This window comes from Erpetoichthys calabaricus, chromosome 6, assembly GCF_900747795.2.
Source record: "Erpetoichthys calabaricus chromosome 6, fErpCal1.3, whole genome shotgun sequence".
NCBI lineage: Eukaryota > Metazoa > Chordata > Cladistia > Polypteriformes > Polypteridae > Erpetoichthys > Erpetoichthys calabaricus.
In genome coordinates this window covers 2,659,569-2,679,271 of record NC_041399.2, presented here as the reverse complement: position 1 = coordinate 2,679,271, position 19,703 = coordinate 2,659,569, and the positions used below count along the sequence as shown (strand labels likewise).

At 45.3% G+C, this 19,703-nt stretch overlaps 1 protein-coding gene across 1 annotated transcript in view; it reads left to right on the top strand.

Annotated features, from left to right (window-relative positions):
• The first annotated feature begins 4,459 nt into the window (after positions 1-4,459).
• Positions 4,460-19,703, top strand: part of stam (signal transducing adaptor molecule (SH3 domain and ITAM motif) 1) — a 73,543-nt gene continuing 58,299 nt past the window's right edge. Inside the window, exons 1-2 of the mRNA XM_028803359.2 lie at positions 4,460-4,883; positions 17,803-17,887. Of these exons, the coding sequence (XP_028659192.1) occupies positions 4,844-4,883; positions 17,803-17,887 (125 nt within the window). The 5' untranslated portion in view covers positions 4,460-4,843. The remainder of the gene's footprint in view (positions 4,884-17,802; positions 17,888-19,703) is intronic.

Genomic DNA, 19,703 nt, shown 5'->3' with positions numbered 1-19,703 from the left:
AACGTAACAAAATGTGGAGAAAGTGATGACGTGCTGTGAATACTTTCTGGATGCTCTGTATTTATTATGTTCTACTATACTGTTACCTTTCAATCTATGACTTTTTATTAATCTAATTGATATTCTTCTAACTTTGCACAGTTTTTGATAAGCGGATCAGGATGCATTTCACTGTGTGTTGTCCTGTATAACTACGCATGTGACAAATAAAGAATCTTGAGAATTTCAAAAACAGAGTTTAGTGCACATGCATTTATTGGTTACTTTGTTAGTGTATATATATTTATCTGTCTGCTTATTTAAAAAGCTACATTCTCCCCAGGAGTCAAACACGTTCTGTCTAGCCCTTGTACAAAATCGTAGACAAAAGCTGGGGTATCACCTTGGTAACCCCATGCACTTTTGGAACTGTGAGAGGACAATAGCAGGACTTTACAGACAGGAGTCCAATGCAGAACTCTACTTACTTTGTTACTTTGTAAAAAAAAAATATATTAATTGCTGATGATGAAGATCGTTTTGTCTATGATGAAATTCCAAAGAGAGACACCTGTCCTGACCTCATTAAAAAGATTCAGCATATTGGGACTCACAAGATTACAAATTTTGTTTTTACAGAAGTTCTGAAATAAAAATGAAACTAATGAAATAGCAACAATTCAAAGAAAAACAAATCTTAAAGGTGTGTATCCGGAAAACCAAACACGGGGGTTGGCGAGCGAAGCCCCCTAGTACTACTTAATAATCGAGTCAAGTCAGGAAATTCCCAATACAAAATATTAGAGTGTAAGCCAAAACAGAAGCAAATTAATCTCCAGAAAATCCAATAAGAAGAGCAAAACTTACGGAAACACCAACAACTCCACCAAAGCGCACTCAGTGACGAGCCAGAGACTGCACTTCCCAGAATGCCCCTCATGGGGCTTTGGGGGGGGGGGGGGGGGGGGTCCTTAGTAGTGATGCAAGGGCTGGCCCCGCCTCTTAGGTTTCCACACCAAGAAACACACGGAACATAAAGACACTTAAAGAAAGAGCACCTAATAAAAATGGGACGACTAAGTGTTAACTGAACAGAAAAAATATGAACAAAAGTAATCATAGCAAATGATCCAAACTGAAAAACGAACAGAAATGACAAATATTCTGTAAACATAACTCAGGGAAGGAACCCTAGATAAAAAGCACAATTGAACAAAAGAAAAAGTCCAAAATCTACAGTGAGGTAAATGAGGCCAGACACCGACAGACACCCGCTTTTATTTGGAGTTGTTGCCCTTCTGCACACATATCACCACACACAGGCTCAGTCCCTTCTCTCTCTTTCTTTTCTTCCTTCCTTTGCTCTCTTCTGCCGCCTCTACTCCTCCCTTCAGCAGCTCTGTCCTCCACCTCCCGACTCCGGCTCCCCTGAATGCAGTGAGGTCGCCCATTTTGTATTTTTTGCATTTTCCTGCAGCACTTCCTGGTGTGGTGAAAGTGCTGCAGTCCACGGCTCCGGAATCTTCCAGGCGCCCCCTGGTGGTGGACACGGGCCCCAACAGGGTTGAGCTTTTCAAGCTCCGATCCCATGGCCCCGATGCTCTGTCGTATCCCAGGGGAGGTATTGTCTCTCTCCCGGTCCTTCCATCCTCTAGGAGTCCTGGCTGAACAGGAGCCCCAGACGTCCATCACACCAGACATAGAAACAACAAATTCAGGAACCACAAAAACTAACATTTGCAATAAAATGCGTCAGCGAACCACCGAAAGACCAACTAACTCAAATATAAAGGCTGGGGTGGGGGGCGGTCCTTCAGCGGTGACATCACAGTTGTTCCACCTCCTGGGGTTCCACCCACAAAACACAAAGCAGAAGGCATAGAAGTGAAATAATTGAGCAACACAATATCACAGGAGGGCCTCATTTGACATAAAGGCAAACCAAAAGGGGAATTAACAAGAGCTAGAAGCTTATAAAGCAACAAGAATATCAAATAGACAAGAAATCACCACCCTGGCTGACCGAGAGCATTCCCAGCACTCCCAGCTAGCGCCCCCTGCTGGGCACTTACACTCATTATGGCTTTCGTGTTCATAGAGCGCCTCACAGTTTTTTATGTGCTCTTCGCATTCCCAACCTTAAAGAGAAGCAGTCGTCGGTAACGCTACACCTATGGATGTCATACTTGGCCAAAATAATAGTAATATTTATCATATGTGCCTGTCATCGTATGCTTCTGTCGTTCTTCCAAAAATTAGAATCAGGGCTGTGGGGTCAGTACACAAAACTCTCGACTCCGAGTCCCCAGTTTGTAATTAGCCTCGTACGCTTACTATACTGATTCACAGCACACAAAGGCCTGAGCTGAGACCCCTGCCCGGGTTTTGTTTCCTGCCTTGCGCCCTGTGTTGGCTGGGATTGGCTCCAGCAGACCCCCGTGACCCTGTAGTTAGGATATAGCGAGTTGGATAATGGATGGATGGATGAATGCTTTTGACAGAAATTAAAATTTTAATTCAAATTATTTATCTTAGGCAAGCCATAAGCAAAAAAATGAAAGCATATTTTGTTGCTTGCTGTCATTGTAAAGGACAGCTTATTGGTAACATTTCGGAATACGGACTCACAGGACAGATAATACAGCCAATCAATCAATCAATCAATCAATCAATCAATCAATCAATGTAATGAGTACATCGACTGGAAGCAATGAATTACCTGATAGCTCTTGGCACGCCATGCTGGAACGAGCCTGTAGCTACAAGTGCTCCAAGACAGTGCCCCCTGGAGGGCATGGAGGGGTCTTTTCATGATGGCATCCAACTTTGCCATCATCTTCTTTTCCACCACAGCTTCCAGTGTGCCCAGGGTTCGCTCAGTGATGGTGCAGTAAAAATTAAAAGGTAGTAAAAAAATCACGTTTCAACGTTGTGGCACTCGTCATAGCCATCTAGACAATAAAGTGTCTGTAAGGATACAATATTTTAATTACCCTTACTCAAAAGTAAATGCTCTATTTAGAAAAGTAGGTGAAATAGTGTGTGACCACCCTAAGCAGGTTGTTTTAACGACCAGTGGTTACTCAGACCTTGTTACTGGATGTGAAGGGGCCCCCATAACAGTTGAAGCTTCAGGACCCCAATAATGTAGGTCCACCACTGTATTTACTTCAGCAACAAGGAATAAGAAACACGGCCATTTTGGATCTCTCAAACAGAAGAGGAGCTTGTCTGTCTGATGTCTCCTGTTTTACGTACCACGATGGAATGGAAAAAAAAAAAAAGAGGGGGGGGCCAAGCCTTGGGCAGAACCCGCCTTACGTGTTAACCCTTTGTATGGCACCGCCGGGCAGCACTGACCAGGACTGTGGACAGTGAATGGGACATGGCCTGCGCGTTTCAGCCGTTTACATTGACGGGGTCCATGGAGAAGATCAGCAGCTGGCAAGTCTGATGTGCCCAATGACTAAAACTCGCGTAATGTCACCTCGGATTAACTCGAACAGTCGGAGTCGGGAGGAAGCTTGCGTGAGAGGAGTGGAGGAGGGAATGAAAGGTCTTGTGAGTGCACTGATTTGCACCCGTAGGTTCAATTTGTGCTAATAAAAGGTCTTTTGAACCCGAGACTCGTGAATGCCTAGTTGTGTCTGGGATTTGGACTCTGAGGCGCCCACTAGTGGCCACACCATCAAAATGCTTGCTATTTAATATTCTAACTCCATAAACCAACTGAAGCCCACTACTGTCACTGGGTTGTCAAAATTGGAGAGGAAATGTGGAGAAATATTTAAAAAAAAATCAGCAGTCCTACTTTAAAGGGGCTTCCATCTCACCCCAAAAAAACGATCTTTCAGGGGCTACAGCCTTTAAGACTAAGCTTGTTTCATTTCCATAATGATCCCCCTGAACTTTGGGCTCTTTCAAGGGATCCATGGATGAGGGGCTGCCATTCCATCCGAGGAAAAAGTCTAGCGGATCAATGATGATATGATTATTGATTGTGTCTGCGTGGGTTTCCTCCCACAGTCCAAAGACATGCTGGTCAGGTGGACTGGCGACTCTAAATTGGCCCTAGTGTGTGCTTGGTGTGTGGGTGTGTTTGTGTGTGTCCTGTGGTGGGTTGGCAACCTGCCCGGGATTGGTTCCTGCCTTGTGCCCTGTGTTGGCTGGGATTGGCTCCAGCAGACCGCCGTGACCCTGTGTTCGGAGTCAGCGGGTTGGAACATGGATGGATGGATGGATGGATGGATGATTGATCAAAGATTACTGACAGGCAAGCACAAGGCATTCATATCTGGAGAGTGGTCCCCCTCCTTGCCTTTGTGTGTGCCTTTAAAGAGACCCCTCAGACTGAAATGGCCAAATCACTAGAGACCACCGGGCACTCGGCTGTGGGATTGACGGACAGACCCCCCTCCCCTCCCCCCACCACCAGCTCATCATCTCCCTCCCTCCCTCTTCTCGCGGTAGTCCCGATCAGCTGACCGCTGCCTCCGCACACGCACTCGCGTTTATTCCCGTCCAGTTTTGCTCGGCGGAGTTGAATAAGAGACGCAGTCGCCGAGCAGGGGGTCGCGGGCGCACGGCCACCATGGACCGTCGGCGGCTTTCTTTCTTCTGTTCCTTGTTCTCTTTAGCCAGGCACTGAGACAGACGCCTCGCTTCCCAGAATGCCTCGTTGTTGCCGCTGCAGCAGGACTGTCTGGGATTCGGCATCAGGCTGCTGACTCTTCAGCGTTTCGCTCCAATTTGTCGCCCACCGGATTTTTCTTTTATTATTTTTTGTTTGTTTTGTTTTGTTTTGTGCCGCCGCTGGCCCTCGGTGCTCCCGGAATCCCGGAGGCGCTTCGTTCGCTGTACTGCAATGCCGCTCTTCGCATCCAATCCCTTCGAACAAGATGTGGGTAAGTGCGCCCGCCGCTTTTGTCTGCTCCTCTTCTCCCGTCTCTCGTGGGCTGTCTACCCCGCGGGACCGATCGCTGCCTCTCGTCTCCCAGCGTGCTTAACGGTCGGGACTCGGTTTACGATTCACGCGGTCACGCCCGACCGTTAAGTGCGCATCGCGGGAGTCTCGTCGAGCCGCGCTGACCTCTGCGCCTGTGCGTGCGGCTCGCGCGTGTCTCCTTTTAGAAACCGCGGCCGAGTATCTGCCCTTCCACGAGGGAAGCAACGGAACAATCGAGCCGCGACGACACCTCCAGAGAGAGAGAGAGAGAGAGTCGCCGAGGTTATCCGCTCCACCTGAGTAACGGCGCCGTCTGCAGTTGGTCATTTATTAATGGGCAGCGCAAACAAAGCCCCCCTTCAAGTTACTAATAGAGCACCAAGTTCAGTCCTGGGGGCCTCAGTGGGTTTTATTCTAACCTTTAATTCCTTCATTCGCACTTTCAGGTGATCTCATTGTTCACCGAGATGCGCTTTTTCATTCTCTTATTCTAAGCAAATATGACACATCGTTTATTTGTGCCGGAACTTCAAACGCCGAAGTTATTTTTGCTGCTTTCGTTTATTTTTATTTTTTCTAAATGCTAACAACATTGAAAATCCTAAAGCGCAACAATAACTTTAGTGTCACATTGACAACCGAGCAGACAAGAGGAGGAGGTTGCTGTCCTTTAGCGTTGTTCCCAGGGGTAGAGGACGCCCACCCACGTGACCCAACGGGCCCCAAATAAAAGCACCTATTGATATGTGATGCCCAGAGGATTGGGGCATGGTGCTCTGCGCAGTACTGCTTTGGTTTGTTGTGCGTCCGGACCACTACCTCCTTCCTCAGTGCGCCCAGGTCTTCTGTGAGTGTGCGTGCGCTAGTGCTGTCTCTGGGCCTACGTGTACCTTCAGCGTCCCTTCCCTGAATTCGTATTTGTCTGAAATTCTCTTCCCATAAAGCCTGCATCTCCGATTCGGCCGCCGGCCTTAGTTTTTGAAACAACTTTGATGCCTCCTGTCCAGTTTTGTACTTTCCATCTTTGAAGGCGAACCATTCAGCGCGTCTGACACTCGCACTTCCTCGTTCAGTCACGTTGCCAAAGGCAAACTGACCAATCAGATTGCTCCGAGGGACTGGACACACAGACCTTACTGTTTTATTGTTTGAGTACACGGGGCATAATTTATGTTTATTACGTTATGCATTAAACCTGCTGGTAATAAATAATTCATATCTTGTAATATCAACCTCTTTGAAAGCATGACAATAAAGTGAAAGTACGTAATTAAAACGAGACACCAAGTTCGAGAATCATAAGTGAACAAAAATGGTGTGGTTTATTTTCAGGTAATGATTCCCGAAGGTAACAAATGATTATAGTGTGACTCGTGAGCAAATCAATATGACTGAGGATCATGTGACTCGTTCTCAAATTGGATGACTTGTTTGCGAATCAAATGAACGAGAATCGCGTGACCCATTTGCGAGCCAAATGAATGGTTGTCATGTGATTTCGTTAGCGATTCAGATGACCGAGAATGGCGTGACTCGCTTGCAATTCAAATGAACGAGAATCGTGATTGGTTCGCACATCAACTGAATGATTGCCGCGTGACTCATTAGAGAATCGAATGAACGAGAATCATCCGACTTACAAAATGACTCCCGACGAGAACTGCACAACTCTTTCGAAATTCAGAAGAACGAGAATCACGGGACTTGTTTGTGAATGACAAGAACGAGAATTGTGCGACTCATTCTCGAGCTGAATGAATGGTTGTCATGTGATTCGTTAGCGAGTCAAAAGATTGAGAATGGCGTGACTTGCTTGTAAATCAAACGAATGGGAACTGTATAACTCGTTTGAAATTTGAATGAATGAGAATCACGGGACTTGTTTTTGAATGAATTTGAATGAAAATTGTGCGACTGGTTCTCGAGTTAAATGAATGGTTGTCATGTGACTTCGTTAGCGATTCAGATGACCGAGAATGGCATGACTCGCTCGCAATTCAAATGAACGAGAATTGTGATTGGTTCACACATCATCTGAATGATTGTCGCGTGACTCATTAGAGAATCGAATGAACGAGAATCGTCCGACTTGCAAAATGACTCCTGACTATCCCATAAAATGAACGAGAACTGCACGACTGTTTCGAAATTTGAAATTCAGATGAACGAGAATCACGGGACTTGTTTGTGAATGACAAGAACGAGAATTGTGCGACTCATTCTCGAGCTGAATGAATGGTTGTCTTGTGATTCGTTAGCGAGTCAAAAGATCGAGAATGGTGTGACTTGCTTGTAAATCAAACGAATGAGAACTGTACGACTCGTTTGAAATTCGAAATTCAAATAAATGAGAATCAAGAACGAGAATTGTGTGACTTGTTGTCGAGTCGAATGAATGGTTGTCATGTGATTTCGTTAGCGATTCAGATGACCAAGAATGGCGTGACTCGCTCGCAATTCATATGAATGAGAATCGTGATTGGTTCACACATCAACTGAATGATTGCCGCGTGACTCATTAGAGAATCGAATGAATGAGAATCGTCCGACTTACAAAATGACTCCCGACTATCCCGTAAAATGAACGAGAACTGCACAACTCTTTCGAAATTCAGATGAACGAGAATCACGGGACTTGTTTGTGAATGACAAGAATGAGAATTGTGCGACTCATTCTCGAGCTGAATGAATGGTTGTCATGTGATTCGTTAGCGAGTCAAAAGATTGAGAATGGCGTGACTTGCTTGTAAATCAAACGAATGGGAACTGTATAACTCGTTCGAAATTCGAATGAATGAGAATCACGGGACTTGTTTGTGAATGAATTTGAATGAAAATTGTGCGACTGGTTCTCGAGTTAAATGAATGGTTGTCATGTGATTTCGTTAGCGATTCAGATGACCGAGAATGGCGTGACTCACTTGCAATTCATATGAATGAGAATCGTGATTGGTTCACACATCAACTGAATGATTGCCGTGTGACTCATTAGAGAATCGAATGAACGAGAATTGTCCGACTTACAAAATGACTCCTGACTGACCCGTAAAACGAACGAGAACTGCACGACTCTTTCGAAATTCAAATGAACGAGAATCACGGGACTTGTTTGTGAGTGAATTTGAATGAAAATTGTGTGACTGGTTCTCGAGACGAATGAAGGATTGTCGTGATTTGTTCTCAAATTAAATAACGTAGAATTGTGGGACTTGTTCACATATCTAATGGAGGAAAGTCATGTGACTTGCTTGCGAATCGAATGAATGGAGAATTGTAGGACTTGTTTGCAGGTCAAATGAACGAGAATCGCGTGACACGTTTTGTGCCGCTAATTTTTCGACTGCAGTAAGGGACGTTAAGGTATTAGTTTAATATTCTGTTAATATATTCTGTTTAAAACAATTCCAAAAACAAATTTGACAAAACAAACAAATAATGTCATGTAAGTGTGTTGTTACTGTACTGCCATCGTGTGATGAACAAGAGGACGATCAGAATCAGACGGGCGGCACTTGCACGTGCGTGTTAAACGACATAACTGAAAGGCGCCGACGACATCACACGTGTGCCTTCGCACGCCCGTTGAGCTCTGCTGAATTTGTTGGCTTCATACTTGTGAGTCGGTTCCTGTGATTCACTAAAAAGAGACATTTGAAAAGAACAAACTGATACCGGATCGGCCATCACTTGCTACATCAGACGTGCCGCCCGTATCATGAGCTGATCCAAGGCCAGGGGTCCACACCCAAGACTCACTGGTGACCACCTTCTCAGGCAAGGGGGACGCTTTTCTAAGTGCTCAGTGTATATCAGGGGTGTTCACACCTGGTCCTGGTGGGCTGCAGTACAGGCTGCGGGTTTTCATTCTAACCATCTTCTTAATTAGTGAGCTGTTTCTGCTGCTAATTCACTTGTTGTGCCTTCATTTTAATTGACGTGACTCGGACCCCCTTGATGAGCAGCCAAACAATAACAAGACACAAAGTGAGGCACCACATGAGCAGCTCACCTGAAAATAAAGAAAGGTGAGGGTCTCGGCCATGTTGGTTTGCTCAGGTCACCCAAACATCTTGACGGTGGTCTTAGAAAAAACAGGAGAGCTTAGACAAGTCCTGATATTCAATGATGTCTTTAATTGACAGCGAGAATCGGGATCTCATTAAGAGACTGGCTGGAGTTTGATGTTCCAGTTTAGCTGGTGGTCATCTGTCGGCTCGTTTCATGTGTCATTTCTGTTTAATGAAGAAACAAATCAATTCAGAGGAGTGAATCCTTCAAAACAGGGCTATTAAAATGAAGTTATTTAGCAGTGAAAACTGATTAGGAAAAGGGTCAGAATAGAAAGCTGCAGCCACTGCAGCCCACCAGAGCCAGCCTTGGACACCCCTGGTCTATGCCCTCATCTCTTGTCTCACATACTTAGCGGTTGTTTTATGGTTGCCTTTTCCAGTGTAGCCAGTAGGTGGCGTCTCACAACACCAAACAGCAACACAGGAGTCCAAAAATGAGAGAAAAGGCCTAATGACAGAACTTAAATAAGTCATAAAGGGGGGCAGCTAAGCACAGCAAAAGACAGATGGGAATAAACCCCTCAGCCCCTGCAGGACCTCACGAAACACCAGTAGCCCCCAACTTCTCTGTCACGTTTCCTCTCCTGACCTTCCACTGCTTTTGCTGTCCTTTCTTGCTCTGACCAGCTGAGCTCTCGTCACCAGCGGCCCCCCAACTCTCTCTGAGCAAAGTAAGCACTTCCAGGGTCCTGCCTGACATCGGGTTTGATCGAGTGCCACAAATCACCAACACATAAACGACTCACTTGGGGGGTTTGTATGTGAAGCACCAACACATAACCAGTGAATTGGGCGGTTGACCCGTGGGGTTTCGAGAGCAGCAGGTACATAAATAACACCGGGTGAAAGACGGGATAACAGCAACTTGGTGGTTCAAAAATACTAAAAGGGCGCACAACTTCGAGGGAGCACAGCTGATTAGCAGTGTCAGTAATCGAGGGGACACGTCCCGGTAAAACAAGTCGGTAGGAATCGATCAGCAGCAGCGATGGTGGTGTCTGTTCAAGAGTAGGCCGCTCCAACAGCCTTATGGGGCTACTGTTTTCATTGCTTTTGTTTTCTAATTGGAGAAAAGGACAGGGAAGTGACTTGCTCAGGGTCACACAGTGTCACAAAAACAACCTCAGTGTTTACTATTAGCCCACCGTGAAACACCTACACTTAGATAGGTAGAGTAAAAGGCACTATATGATAGATAGATAGATAGATAGATAGATAGATAGATAGATAGATAGATAGATAGATAGATAGATAGATAGATAGATAGATAGAGTGAAAGGCATAGATAGATAGATAGATAGATAGATAGATAGATAGATAGATAGATAGATAGATAGATAGATAGATAGATAGAGTGAAAGGCACTATAAGATAGACAGAGTGAAAGGCACTATAAGATAGATAGATAGATAGATAGATAGATAGATAGATAGATAGATAGATAGATAGATAGATAGATAGATAGATAGATAGATAGGAGTGAAAGGCGCTATAAGATAGATAGATAGATAGATAGATAGATAGATAGATAGATAGATAGATAGATAGATAGATAGAGTGAAAGGCGCTATAAGATAGACAGATAGACAGAGTGAAAGGCACTATAAGATAGACAGATAGATAGATAGATAGATAGATAGATAGATAGATAGATAGATAGATAGATAGATAGATAGATAGATAGATAGATAGATAGATAGATAGATAGAATGAAAGGCACTATAAGATAGATAGATAGATAGATAGATAGATAGATAGATAGATAGATAGATAGATAGATAGATAGAGTGAAAGGCACTATAAGATAGATAGATAGATAGATAGATAGATAGATAGATAGATAGATAGATAGATAGATAGATAGATAGATAGAGTGAAAGGTACTATAAGATAGACAGATAGATAGAGTGAAAGGCACTATAAGATAGACAGATAGATAGAGTGAAAGGCACTATAAGATAGACAGATAGAGTGAAAGGCACTATAAGAAAGATAGATAGATAGATAGATAGATAGATAGATAGATAGATAGATAGATAGATAGATAGACAGTGAAAGGCACTATAAGATAGATAGATAGAGTGAAAGGCCCTGTAAAATAGATATAGCATTTAAAGCCTTTCACTTTTATCTATCTATCTATCTATCTATCTATCTATCTATCTATCTATCTATCTATCTATCTATCTATCTATCTATCTATCTATCTATCTATCTTTTATATAGTGCCTTTCCTCTCTCCCTCTGTCAGTCTGTTGATTGATCTGTCAATTTCATTAATTATAGTATTTGTCCGTTTGTCTTTTTTTTGCTGCTGGGACTCATGAAGTGTATTTTTGTAACCCAATGACAGTTTGTGACACTCAGCTGACTAAATACATGAAGTGACGCGTCTGCTTGCGCCCCTCAGGCCATCCTCACTGCTCTTTAGAAGGACAGAACTTCAGGTGACTTCCCGTATCAAAGGAGCTGCGGCAGAAGAAGTGCAGAGTTGGAGAGAAATCAAAGAGGATGGCATTAATGGATACCCTTATTTGGAAAAAGAGTAACATCCGCCAGGGCAGTAAAGTGCATCTCCCTGCACGACTAATGGACTCTAATGGCAGGCGGACCCCCTCTGTGTTTCCGCTGGAGACGCCTGACAGAGAATTTGAGTTTGAGAGTTGAGTCATCTCGGTTTACATCTGCCGTGTCATAGAGTATCGTTCACGCTGAAGAAGAAACTGGATTTTATATAGCGCCCTTTCCAACATACTCTACTTTTTTCCTGTTGCACTGCACACTCTGAACCTTTCAGGCACCATTTTTAGGTGATGCCGCGTCAGACCGCAGTATTTTAAACAGCGACTTTCACCCTGAGTGTCTCTTCAGTGCCCTTTAGAATAGCTGGTGTGCCGTTAATAAATGAAGACGAGGCAACACACACAGACAGACCTCCACTTCGAGCCCCAGGAGTCCGTTTTCGCCCTTCTGTCTGCCACATCATCAGCTTCTGTGGTTTGTTTTTTGCTCTGCTCTTCTTTTTCTTCCTGGCTTGTCACCTTCTCCATCAGCTGGCCTATGCAGCCTGCCATAAGAAAGACTCACTACCCCAAGACTTTGTGGAGGATGTTGTGCTTTACCATTCGTGTTTCATGATGAAGATGAAGATCAGGGTTCAAGCCCCTGTGGTTCACAAGTGACAGATGGACACAGCACAGGGGTCTCAAACCCCAGTCCTGGGGGGCACGCAGTGGCTGCAGGTTTTCATTCTCTTTTCTTAATTAGTGACCTGTAACTCCTTTATCTTTCATTTTATTTGAACTGCTTTTGTAAGATTTGTTCCCTTGAATGTCTTCATCGTTCTCTTTCCTTACACAGAAATGAAACGTGAAATGAGAGCCAACAGAAGACCACCTAAGTCAGGGCCTCAGACTCCAACCCATTTCACTCCAAGCAGTTACTTAATGAGACGCCAGGTCTTGTCGTTACTTAAACCCGTTCTTTAATTCCGTGGCTTGTTGCTGCTCTCATTGTGCCATAGCACACATGTCCGAAATTGTGGATTTTCTCTTTTCTAAGAGCTCTGCGGACCTGAGTAGATCAGCATTCCTGAGGCCTTCATCTTTCTTTATTTTCAGATATTGTGTGATGGACACCAGTTGTTTTGGCTCATTTTGTATCTCATTATTGTTTGGCAGCCAAATAAGGAAAAAGAAACAATTAAGGGGCGGAGTCTTTAGGGGCAAGCCAATGAAAATGAATTCAAAAGAAGTGAATTAGCAGCAAAAACAGGTCACTGATTAAGAAAAGGGTTAGAATGAAAACCTGCAGCCATGGTGGTCCTCCAGGCCTGGATTTGGGGACCCCTGCCTTAGCATTTTCTAGATAGAGACAACTAAAAAGCAACATCTGGCCGTTCATACAAAGTAGGGTGTGCCGTGATATCGGGGCGTCATCACCACCAAAAGTAGACCTCCAGGCTCCAAACTCCGCCTGACTTTCACATTCAAGAAGCTTCTGTTGCTTGAGAGGGTGAAGGGCGCCATGCATTAACCTTATTTGGATGGGTTTAGTTTCACCCGCGTGTGTGTGTGTGTGTGGGGGGGGGGGGGGGTTGGTTAAATGTATTCTTCCAATCGTCTCGCCCCAATCACTCATTTCAGTGACTTCTCGCATTTCTGAACGTCACTGTCACCGTCCTCCCTCCCAGAACTGTGGCTGCCGGGCTGCACCTTTGGTCAGATTTCGGCGCGTCCCTTGTGTTTGCCTGCTTGTCCCGTTTCCTTTGGTTATTCTCATTTGATTGGCTCTTTTCCTTCGACAGTCTGTTGGCAGTCTGCATTACCCACAAGGTCACTCGCGTCACCCTATAACCTCGATGTCACTTGATGTCCTCCTTGACACGCCCTGTTGCCATGCGTTCTTAGACACGCCCCTCTCATCAAACGTTCTACCACTGTGCCAGCTGTAAGGGTGCAGTTACTTCATTAAGGTTAAGGGTAGGATTAGAGGACCACTGTCCTGTTGTACCCGTTGGACTGTTGTCTTCTTTGATCAATAAATTGGCCGCAGTTAATTAAATGAGGAGGCCTTCTCACCACATCATAGAATGGAATCTGAAGATTAGCGTTGTGGTCGTCCCTACCAGAACTGTGGCTGGCCAGGTGAGCGTCTCATCACATCTCCTTTGATTCCCTGCTTGTCCCGTTTCCTATGGGTGTTCTCTTTCGATTGTCTCTTCTCTTCAGCAGAGTCTGTTTGCTGTTCGCATTGCCTACAGTGGTGGCCAGAAGTTTGGAGAAGGACCCAAGTGTTGGTTTTCATAAAGTCTGCTGCTTCAGTGTTTTTAGATCTTTGTGTCAGATGTTTCTGTGGTCCACTGAAGTAGAATGACAAGCAGTCCAGACGTTTCCAGGGCTTTGATTGACAAGGACATGAAGTTGATGCACAGAGTCCAGATTTACAGTGTTGGCCCTTCTTTCTTTTTCAATTCGCCCTGGCAGGCTGGCAATCAACTTCTGGGCCAAATCTGGACTGATGACAGCAGCTCATTCTAGCAGAATCAATGCTTGGAGTTTGTCACAACTGGTGGGTTTTTGTTTGTCCCCCCACCTCTTGACCACAAGTTCTAAATGGGGAGTTTCCTGGCCATGGACCCCAAATGTCGACGTTCTCAGTTCTCACTTTTGCCTTCTGGCCCGGTGCGCCATCATGTTGGTCACCAAACTGTTGTTGGATGGTTGGCAGAAGTTGCTCTCGGTTGATGTTTTGGTCCCATTCTTTATTCAGGGCTGTGCTCTTAGGCCACATTTTGTGTGAGAAGCAACCCCACGTGACATGAATGGTCTCTGGATGCTTTACTGTTGGCCTGACACAGGACTGATGGTAGCGCCGCTCACCTTTTCTTTTTACCAGATGCCCCAAACAATCGGAAAGGGGATTCATCAGAGACAATGACTTGACCCCAGCAGTCCAATCCCAGAATATCAGTCTGATGTTTTTCTTTGATACCCACCAGGCCATCCTCCCAAAGTCTTCGCCTCACTCTCACCTGCCTGCTGCCATTCCTGAGCAAGCTCTGCACTGGTGGTGCCCCGATCCCGAGCCATGAATAAAGAATGGGACCAAAACATCCTCCGAGAGCAACTTCTGCCAACCATCCCAGAACAGTTTGGTGACCAACATGTTGGAGCACCGGGCCAGAAGGCAAAAGTGAGAACTGAGTGGCTCAGGGAACAAGACATCGACATTTGGGGTCCATGGCCAGGAAACTCCACAGACCTTCATCTCATTGAGAACTTGTGGTCAATCCTCAAGAGGTGGGTGGACAAAGATAGATAGATAGATAGATAGATAGATAGATAGATAGATAGATAGATAGATAGATAGATAGATAGATAGATAGATAGATAGATAGATAGATAGATAGATAGATAGATAGATAGATAGATAGATAGATAGATAGATAGATAGATAGATACTTTATTAATCCCAATGGGAAATTCACAAACAAAAACCCCTTAATTTTGATTCTGCAAGAATGGGCAGCTGCCCATCTGACACATCTGTACTTCCTTAGAAGACTGGCATCCTTCAACATCTGCAGTAAGATGCTGCAGATGTTCTATCAGATGGTTGTGGCGAGTGCCCTCTTCTACGCAGTGGTGTGCTGGGGAGGCAGCATTAAGAAGAAGGATGCCTCACGGCTGGACAAACTGGTGAGGAAGGCAGGCTCTATTGTTGGCATAGAGCTGGACGGTTTGACATCCGTAGCAGAGCAACAGGCACTCAGCAGGCTCCTATCAATTATGGAGAATCCACTACATCCATTAAACAGTGTCATCTCCAGACAGAGGAGTAGTTTCAGCGACAGACTGCTGTCACTGTCCTGCTCCACTGACAGACTGAGAAGATCATTCCTCCCCCAAACTATGCGACTCTTCAATTCCACCAGAGGGGGCAAACGTTGAACATTATTCAAGTTATTGTCTGTTTTTTACCTGCATTTTTTATTACTCTTTAATATTTTTTGCTGCTGGAGTATGTGAATTTCCCCCTGGGATTAATAAAGTATCTATCTATCTATCTATCTATCTATCTATCTATCTATCTATCTATCTATCTATCTATCTATCTATCTATCTATCTATCTATCTATCTATCTATCTATCTATCTATCTGTCTATCTGTCTATCTATCTATCTATCAAAGATCTAAAAACACTGAAGCAGACAACTTGGTGAAAACCAACACTTGGGGTCATTCTTCTGGCCACCACTGTACAAGGTGACTCACGTTACCTCCAACCTTGACGTCACTCGTGACACTCCCCAGGTCATCATGTCATCTGTTCCTCACACACCGTTCTGATCAAACATCGTCACACTGCGCCCCACAGGTGAAAGGTTAGGGCTTGAGGACGGTTATCTAACTCTGCCTGTGAGTCGGCCATGTTGGTCAGTCAATGCGATGAGAATGGGAGTGTTGGGACTGACAGTGTCGGGGGTGACTGCACTGAGAGACCCTTCTCCTTCATTTGCTCTTGTCCTGTCCACTCTGCATTCTTTCCAGATTGTTCTTCCTCTGGAGACCCCCCTGCACTTCATAGGAGCTCCTCCACCTGAAGCTGGGCCTGTTCAGTACTTGGATGGGAAGACCAACCAGGAGAAGCTTGGCTTGCTGCTGGCAGAGGTGTTGGTGAGGCCAGCAGGGAGCGCTTAGCTTACCCTGTGGTCCATGTGTGGCTGTTGTCCCGTCTCCTTTGCTTGCTGGCATTTTTTACCCTTTTCAGTTCTTTTCTCTTCTCTATCCCCCAGTTGTCCCATCAGTTTTCATTCCCTCCTTTTCCTGGTTATCCTTCCCTTTCACTTTCTATCCTTTCTAACATTTTCCGACTGGTTGTTCTCGTTTGAGGACAGACTAAGAGGCCAAGGCCCACAACCTGAACCTTGTGCTGCCTTTTTCAGTTCCCATTTCATTCATCTTCTGTTTGCCCCTGCCTCGTTCCGTCCTTTTTAGTTATTTTTCTATTGTTTGCCCCTTTCCTTTCGTCCACTCTCTCTTTCTCCCACCTGTTCTATCTTTTCTCCTGGCTTGCTTTCTCCCACTTTCTCTTTCACTCTCCATCTGTCTGCTGCAAATGAACATCTAGTGTGGAGGACGCTTCCTGTTTCTGCCCCTTGTAGGTGAACGGCTGCATCACGTGCATTTTTGGATGTTTTAGTGTGAACATTCGGGACAAGGACAGGCCATTCAGCCCAGCAAAGCCTTGCCAGTCCCACCCACTTAATTCCTCTAGTAACGTCAAGATGCATTTTGAAGATCCACACATGCACCGCAGGGTAAGTTAAGCTCCCCCTGCTGGCCTCACCAGCACCTCTTCCAGCAGCTTTTCCTAGATGGTCTCCCCATCCAAGCACTGGCTGGGCCTGAACAGGCTTAGTTAGCTTCAGGTGGATGAGCTCCCCTGAGGTGTAGGGGTATCCAGTAACACAGAGGGAGTGCGAGTGGATGGGACGAGTGCAAGGTCCGCCACACTCCTTGGTCGCTTATTCCACGTGTCTGTGGTCTTCTGTGTCAAGAAAAATTCCCTAAGGATTTTGTGAAATTTCCTCTTCTTAGATAGATAGATAGATAGATAGATACTTTATTAATCCCAATGGGAAATTCACAAACTCATAGTGAACTCATTTTAAAGTCACCGCCTCGACCAAATGGGCTAATTGAGTGCTAGAGTGGGCGGAGAAACTTGTGAACGCTAGAGTGGGCGGAGATAGTTTTGTAAGTTGTGGAGTGGGCGGAGATAGTTTTGTGAATGTTAGAGTGGGCGGAGATACTCCTGTAAGTGCTGGAGTGGGCGGAGATACTTTTGTAATTTGTGGAGTGGGCGGAGATACTTCTGTAAGTGCTGGAGTGGGTGGAGATACTTTTATGAATGCTGGAGTGGGCAGAGAAATGTGTGAATGCTAGATTGGGCGGAGACACTTTTGTAAGTGCTGGAGGGGGCGGAGACACTTTTGTAAGTGCTGGAGGGGGTGGAGACACTTTTGTAAACTCTATAGAGTGGGCGGAGATTGTTTTCATTTAAATTAAAATGTAGTAGTTTGGCCTTAGAGAGGTTGCACCAAAAAATAATTAAAGAATGGAAAGTGTGTCTGTTCACAACAAAGACATTAATATCAGTTTTTTTCTTATTAAATTACAATAGAAGAGCCACCAAAATATCGAATGCCACTTTCAGTTGAGTTCAGTCAAAAGAAGAAGTGGGTCGGGATGAAAACCAGCAGCCAATGGACTAAACAGACTTGTGATTCATTTCTTTGACAGAGAAAGCGACCAGCGAGATGAACACGGCCGAGGACTGGGGTCTCATACTGGACATCTGTGACAAAGTGGGCCAGTCGCGCAGCGGGTAAGTGGAGCCTTGCACTTTGAGGAATTGTCGGTTTAAATGTAGGGGCAGGTGTTGGAATGGGGTCACGATTACAGTTTAGTGATGCTTGCATGTCAGGAGGTCCGCCTGTGGACGTGAGAACTGAAATATGAAGCTTTTCTTTGGTTACAAGTTTTTATTTGGTTTAAAAACAACATTTTCATATAGAAATTTGAAACCCCCAATGAAATGAAAATGAATAAAACACGCAGATCACTAAACTTCTAACAAGCTAAATGAGGGGCTCGCTGTCCTCCATGACTTGACCTTGGAGACGGGGTCCTTTCTGCGTGCCGATAGTTTGGGCCGGATTTGAACCTGACAGGGTAATAGTATTAATAATTCTTTACCTTTATAGAGCACTTCTCTTACTACTCGAAGCACTTGTCGTGAGTGTGGAGCCACTTCAGCCACCAACAATGTGCAGCATCCTCCTGGCTGATGCGAAGGCAGCCATTTTGTGTAAATCCGCTCGCCACACGTGAGCTGTTTGGTGGCGAAGTGTGAGAGAGGAGCATGGGATGATTGGGGGGGGCCAGACTAACCAGGCTGTGGGGGTCAGTTTAGCCAGGACCTTGGGATACACCCTGCTGTTTATGAGGGTTGTCCAGGGATCTTTTATGACTGCAGAGAGTCAGGACCTCAGTTTTATGCCTCATCTGAAGTCTGGCACCATTTTTACATTACTCAGTGTCCCCATCACTGCATTGGGGCATTGGGATCCACACACAGACCACAGGGTAGGCACCCCCTGCTGGCTTCACTAACACCTCACCCAGCAGCAACCCAAGCTTTTCCTAGATGGCCTCCCATCCAAGTAGTGGCCGGGTCTGAACATGCTGAGCGTCAGGCGGATGGTCTCTTCTGAAGCGCAGGTGGTTTGGCAAAATGAGAAACTGACAGGGCCAGGGTTCTTCCATTGAGGACCCGTATAAGAACTTTGGCTGCTTGTAACTGTTGAAATGATGCACTGGTGATGAACAGAGAGAGAAAAGAGTAAAGGAATAGAGATAGCTAAAATGGAGGAGTGTGCCAAAGTAATCAAAACAGTAACAGCGTTTGGTAAGCACTCCATAAAAAAGACCTGGTAGCAAAAGGAGGAAGGTGGGACAAGAGGGGGCACTGAAGTAACAACATTTAAACGAGGGACTGTCTCCATCGTAGTGACTGGCAGACGGGTCTGAAAGGAGAGGTTACTCCAGGGCAGCATTGACTGTTTTACCTCATTAAACACGGTGTGGAAATTTGAAAAGCACAATGCCGGTAATGGAGGCTTGTAAGGGTAACTCCTAAATATTTAAAAAGAGCTAACAACAGGAATCAAGGAAGGAAAAGAGACGGCCTGACCAGCCTGGTTTATAGGCAGCAGTGCCGATTTCGCCCGATAAGGATTCACGTGTGTGATGTAATGTTAACATGTCAGAGGGAGCGTTTCCTACAAATAGGAGAATGCCAGCAGCGTATAAGGATACCCAACGGGCAGCTGGACGAACCTGAACAGACGTAAAGGACTCTCATGAGCGACAGCTAGAGGTAAGAGTGAGATAACGGACATCCCCGCCTGGCACCCCATGAACACATGAAAGGGAAAATGAAGCATTTCCGGCAAATCAGACTTGGCTCCCTTGCTAGTAAAGTGATATGCAGTATGGTGGGCCGGGTGCTGTCGGCTTGGGTGCCCCCTGCAGGTTTTAATCTGCAAATTTAAGCACACTGGTGAGTCAGTGCCATGAAAAGCGAATGACGTCGGCTGTCACGTGAACTCTGAGGACATTGTAGACAGTCATTATTACTT